Below are 6,069 nucleotides of genomic sequence, written 5' to 3' on the forward strand. Positions count from 1 at the left end.
TGGGGGGGGGAGAAGGGTGCAACAATGAATGAATGGAATTCCAAAATCTCTGTAGATGTTCATTGAAATGAAAAATAAAGAAATTAAAATAAAAAAGAAAAGAACCTTGGTGGCATAGCATGCTACAAGTTAGACTGCTGACTGAAATACAGCGAGTCCAGGCCACCAGCCTCTTCTCAGCAGGAAGACAGGCAGCCTCGTCCCATAAATATCCTCCTATACATCAGAGGCAGTGTGATTGGCACAGGATAGAGCAGGGTTTAGGACTGTTGTACATAGGGTCGCTATGAGTCACAAGCGACTCGACGGGACATAACAACATAACGTACAGACCCAGAAGCCCTGTGGGGTGGAGGGTCTGCAAAACAACCATAAAATTATTATTACTCCTCACAGTTATTAGTAGTTTCTCAGTATCACCAAATATTCAGCCACTGTTCACATTTTCCAATTTTCCTATAAATACAGATATTTTTTTAAACTTGATTGGAATTGCAATCTAGTTCCATATATACCAAGATGGCCATATATGTGATTGAGGAAATATGTCTCTGTCATAGGTTACCAGGAAAGTTGTTTAAATTGGGAGAAGGGGTGGTGAAGTTTGCAGAAAAAAGTGAAAAATCATTTCTGCTCCCCTTTTTTTTAAAAAAAAAAAATTTACAGAGAGAGAGTTCTTTATAGAAGACAGAACTGCTAAGTGGCTTGCTCTCCCAAACACACACACCTGTCTTGTTAAAAACTCTTGGTATCTACTGTGTTTTTAGGGACCCAACTTGGCTAAATTGAAGAAACTGATGGATTTATACCTGGGCCTCTCACTGCCTATATTTTCCATGCCAGAGAGCTTTTGACCTGATAATCAGTTTCAGATTATCTAGACAAAGAATTGTCTGATCGCCAAATTTATAGGCGCTCATTCCAGTGCTCAGGAGAACTTCCTGTTTTTAGCTAGTTCAGAGTCCTTTATTCTATGGCAGTCAAACATCGCACTCAAAGTGCACTTACATGTGCTGACATGAGATGGGTTGGGGAGTGTTTTCATGTGGATCAGACTTCATGGCTGATTTGACATCTTCAGTGATGACTAAAAATTGCCCTTCACTGAGCCATTTTGGTAGGAATTAGGTTATTTTGTATCAAAAATGTTACAGTGGGTGGGTGAACTCTGGTGGCTTAGTGGCAAGAAGTGCACTGCTATACCAGAGGTGAGTGGTTCAAATCAACAGATGCTCTGCTGGAGAGAAGGAGGGACAATCTCCTCCTATACCAGTCAAATCCTCCTCCTATACCAGTCAAATCCAATTTGAGAGTATACACACACACAAAATAAAAATTTAAAAAAAAAAATGTTAAAGTGGCATTTTCTCTGATCGAGCAGTTCCATTTTATTTGTCCTTGGGATGTCCGTCCAAGCTTTATAGATAGTGGTGTGTATTCCAGCTTTATGGGCATACAGTGGTGAAAAGCAGAGTGGTGGTTCAATGGTGGTGGTATCATCATAGAATATGGTCCAATTAATACTGACTTTTTATGTCTTTTTAACCAGAGGGAGATACTTTGGGGCTTTTTTGTCTTGAATTTCAAAGTTGTCACTCTTTTTTTGTTTTAGATTAAAGTAAGCTCATCTATTCAGCACCCAGAAACTCCTCTACTCATTTCCGGTTTCCATCTTCCCTCAAAGGTAATTTGTGACATAAGTTGGGCTCTCATGCTCTTTTTCTGTCCTTTGTCTCTTTACCAGAAACTATACTTAGTTGGACATTGGCTTTTCAGCCCTGCCTGATCTGACTTCCATGTCATACGTGTTGTCCGTCCTTTGTTAATCTTTCTATCTCAGCCTAAGCCCCTGAGAGAAACAAGAGATCACGGATGCCCACCCAGTGAAGCCGAGAACGCAGAGTTTAGTTCCTTCCTGTTCTGGAGAAATCCTTTGCCCAATATTGATGATGAGCTTCAGGAGCTGCTGGTAAGGCCCTGATGCCTGCTCTGCCGCTCACAGCACAGTCTCCTCTGCTCCTTCTGTGGGCTGGTGGTTGATGATTATTTCTCTGTTTTAGCTTGACAGCAGTGAAGCTCTTCCAAGTGAGGAGAAGGAAGCAGAGAATGGATCTGAAGACAGGAAAGATGAAGATAGTGATAGTGGTGATGGTGATGATGATGATGGAGGTGGGTGGATAACCCCCAGCAACATTAAGCAGATCCAGCAGGAGTTTGAGCTGCGCCAAGTCCCAAACAACGTACGAGTTGGCTGCGTGACGACAGACTTTGCCATGCAGGTAAGCACTGCAGATGGCATGGGCCGGTCCTAGGCCGAGCTTCCCACCCACCTGCAGCACTGGTCACTTGGAGGATTTTATCCTAGAAAATGATAAATGTGTTTCATAAATCTCTGTTTAGTGCTCATGATCTGTTGCCTCGCCACATTTCTGATGTTCTGTGCTTAGTTAGGGACTTGGAGGAGGAGGTCTCCAGCCTGGAAGTGTGTATTTTTCTGTAGCTAATAAGGGGCCTTCATGAACTGATGAGCACAGACCATGGAGAAAATTGGGCCCTCGTCCTGTTTCACCTATCAGGAGAGGCACCCTACAGCTCCCTTTTCCTTAGCAAAAGCGCTTAATAAGCTGAACCACAGTATGTGAGGTTGCTTTGATGGTGGTTGTAAAGCTGACAGTATGAGGAACTTCTCTTTTGCCCTGAGTTCACTTGTGTGCTCCCTTGTTGGTTGCAGAACGTTCTGCTGCAGATGGGGCTGCACGTGCTGGCGGTGGACGGCATGTTGATCCAGGAGGCCCGGAGCTACATCCTGCGCTGCCACGGTTGCTTCAAGTAGGTAGCCAGTAACCCTGGACCCTGGCGTGGCCCTCCTGTGAGCTGCTTCTCATGGAATTTACTTGACGCACACACTCCGTCTCGTCAGTCTTCTGGAGACTGGCTCTGCCCTCACTGAGGCACTGAAGCCCCTGGATGGAAGCCACTGGTGACCTTGCCTCACAAACTTAGGACACTTTTCAGCCTTCATCTTAGTGGCATTGGTTTAGGGGTCTGGGTTCTGGAACAAGTGAGGTGTGATCCTTTGAGGTTCACACTGAAATGTGATGGGTGAGATGGGGCCTGGGATTGGCTTTAAGACAATAAGCAAATTGAGGGGGGGTTAGAGCTGAAGATGAAGCTAGATTGTCAATTGAGAGTGGGCAAAGCGGAGTCATGGGGTTACTTGGGTTCTGTGACCCACTTTATAGTCTATGTTTGAAATTTATTTTTTAAAATTAATATGGCTCAGGCACCTCCAAATTGCTAGACCTTGCAGCTTTACCTTGAAGAGTGGCTTTGGGGACTTGCACTGGGGTGGCTTCCAGTCTGGATTTGGTGGCTGTTAGGGATTAAATGGTGTATTCCAATTTATGTATTGTAGATCCTAACCCCTGGTAATAATCCCATTTAGGAACGGGTCACATTGGTTATGTTGATGAGGCAAGGTTCATATCTGGTGCATTTCCATCTCTCCCCATCTCTGCTCCTTTGTTTACTCTTTCTTATCTTGAGAGAGATGGGGAGAGAGATGCCAAGCCAGGAGAGTACCCAGGAGAAGCAGCTCCGGGAGTCAGACAGAAACAGAAAGCCTTTCCTGGCTGGAGTCACATCCTGAGTTTGGGCTTTCTGGCCTACTCAGAAAATTTCTATGATAAAACCACTCACATGGAATGTTTTCTCTCACAACAGCCTCACATAAGGGGGCTGTGATCTGGGTCACCTAGTGGTACCCCGCCACTTGGGGAGGGGGGAGACTGCAGAAAATGTTTCCAAAGCTGCCAGGTATCTCCTGCTGGAACTTTGTTTACCTGCAGCCTTAAAAATCACCAGGACTCATGCGCCTAGAAAGTTTTTTCTTTCCCTTACCTCTGGCCCTGCTTACCATCTTGTGACTTAAGTCAGGAAACAGCCACTTCTATACAGAATCTCTGCATTCTGGATCATTCTGTTTCCCAGTGCTTAAATGTACCAGGCTCCTAACAGTAAAGCTCTTTGTTTCATGAAAACTCATTAAGTCTCCACCTCCAACTGCACTGTTAGAAAAGCCCCAGTTTCCCCAGGGGGATGTCCATTCTCAGGAGCACTTAAGGTGGTTCTCCCCCAGGACGTTAGCCTGAAGGAACAGGGCACTAGTTTCCAAGCACTCGTGGCACTGGAGGGACTAGCTAGTAGGGGCTAGTAGGCGAGGACTGGGATCTGCCCTCGGCACGCACTCCAGGTCTGCCTTCATCGCTCGTATGGGGTGATGCATTAGTAAGTGCTTGGCACCTCCAGACCGTCTGGTTAACAGCCATGCTCATGTAGGGACACAGGATGAGTTGAGCTGTGAAACAATTTCCCTTGAGAAAGCACTGCACTATTAACGTGATGTTTTCTGGAGCCAGATTGATTGGAGTTTTTCTCCCTGGAATTGCCACACTTACCAACCTGCTTTGTCATAGTTTCCCAGTCTTTAAAATGAGGCTTGTAACAACCCCACGAGGTTGTCTTGATATTTGACTTTGAGAATGATGCAGTGTTCATCAGTAACATGACAACACCAGCTTTCTCATTTACTTGTTGTTTTGCTTCACAATGTGACCCTCATGGTGATGCCTGTTCCTCTGTGCTGAGTGTGTCTGGCTTCCGTTCCCAGTTGTTTTCTTAGGCCCATCATTCCCCGTGCTCTGGGGCTAGGGTACACTCCCTCACAGCGCACCTCTGTCTCTCCCAGGACAACGTCCAATATGGACCGAGTGTTCTGTTCCCACTGTGGAAACAAGACCCTGAAGAAGGTGTCTGTGACGATCAGTGACAATGGCACTCTGCACATGCACTTTTCCCGGAACCCAAAGGTGCTGAACCCACGCGGCCTCCGGGTGAGTGTCTGCCCCTCTTCCAGCCAGTGGGACTAAGGTGGGAAAACCCTGAAGCCTTAGAGCCAGATCAGGTGGACAGAGGACTGAAAGCCCTAGTGGTCATCACCACAGGCACTAGGCACCGAGAGATGGGGAGCTGGTACAGTGCAGCTTCCATGTTTCTTGAGGAGTCTGGGATCTAAGTAACCAGTAATTCTGTTAATGACAGTTATGTTGTTGTGTGCTGTCAGGCCAGAACCCACCCATAGCTGACACTCCCAGGAGGTTTTCCGCAGCAGTAAATAATACCGACAGTTACCAAAATCAAGATCATTCCTTTTTAGACTTTTCTGTTTTCCTTCATAGCACAGAAAAAGGCCCAGGTTAGGGTCACTCCTTGCATTTAACTTGTCTTTTGTGCTACAACAGTTATAGTTTTTGCTTTTCCACGGAAAGTAGTGAATTCACAACTCAGGCAAGTGGTTTGGCCTCCCTGAGCCTCCGTGGGGTGAGGATCAGGTGAGAGGGTTGCATGTCCTGTGCTGAGCACCTAGTAGGCAGTGCCCTGTCGGGTCAGCAGCATAGTTGGTTGGCTGCAGTGAAATAGTGGGGGGGTGTGGATGTGTATTCTCTTAACGACTTTTTCTTCATATTCACAGTATTCACTTCCTACTCCTAAGGGGGGCAAATATGCCATCAACCCCCATCTGACTGAAGACCAGCGCTTCCCTCAGTTGCGACTATCTCGAAAAGCCAGGCAGAAGACCAATGTGTTTGCCCCCGACTACATAGCGGAGGTGTCTCCCTTTGCAGAGAACGACATCTCCAGCCGGTCAGCTGTCTTGCAAATCCGAGATAGCAACTTGGGGGCTGGGAGGAGACGGTTAAACCCCAACGCTTCCAGAAAGAAGTTTGTGAAGAAAAGGTGATGTGGACACTGCCTCAGGCACATTGGAGTGCAGCTGGCTGAGGAGTTCTGGTGTCTCCTCTCCCAGCTGTGTCGTCTCCACAGCCATCTGGATGTGAAGATGGGGCTGAGCAGACAGTGCTGCTTTGTGACTTGCCATGGTGTGCTGGGTTTGTGGTAGGACTGGGCCACCCTGGCCGCTGAACTTCCAGAAATCCTGAATTCCTGGCACCCCGAATTGAACTGGATAGAAACAGAAGAACAATCTCCAGAAATATCTCTTCTACCTTT

General features: G+C 46.6%; 1 protein-coding gene across 1 annotated transcript in view; it reads left to right on the forward strand.

The window, feature by feature from the left end:
- The window catches only part of NOB1 (NIN1/RPN12 binding protein 1 homolog (S. cerevisiae)), a 9,906-nt gene extending 4,106 nt beyond the window's left edge, over positions 1-5,800 (forward strand). Inside the window, exons 4-9 of the mRNA XM_006878879.1 lie at positions 1,613-1,684; positions 1,841-1,969; positions 2,061-2,279; positions 2,732-2,829; positions 4,748-4,892; positions 5,531-5,800. Of these exons, the coding sequence (XP_006878941.1) occupies positions 1,613-1,684; positions 1,841-1,969; positions 2,061-2,279; positions 2,732-2,829; positions 4,748-4,892; positions 5,531-5,800 (933 nt within the window). The remainder of the gene's footprint in view (positions 1-1,612; positions 1,685-1,840; positions 1,970-2,060; positions 2,280-2,731; positions 2,830-4,747; positions 4,893-5,530) is intronic.
- The last annotated feature ends 269 nt before the right edge of the window (positions 5,801-6,069 follow it).

This window comes from Elephantulus edwardii, unplaced genomic scaffold, assembly GCF_000299155.1.
Source record: "Elephantulus edwardii isolate Elephantulus edwardi_28Jun2011 unplaced genomic scaffold, EleEdw1.0 scaffold00001, whole genome shotgun sequence".
NCBI lineage: Eukaryota > Metazoa > Chordata > Mammalia > Macroscelidea > Macroscelididae > Elephantulus > Elephantulus edwardii.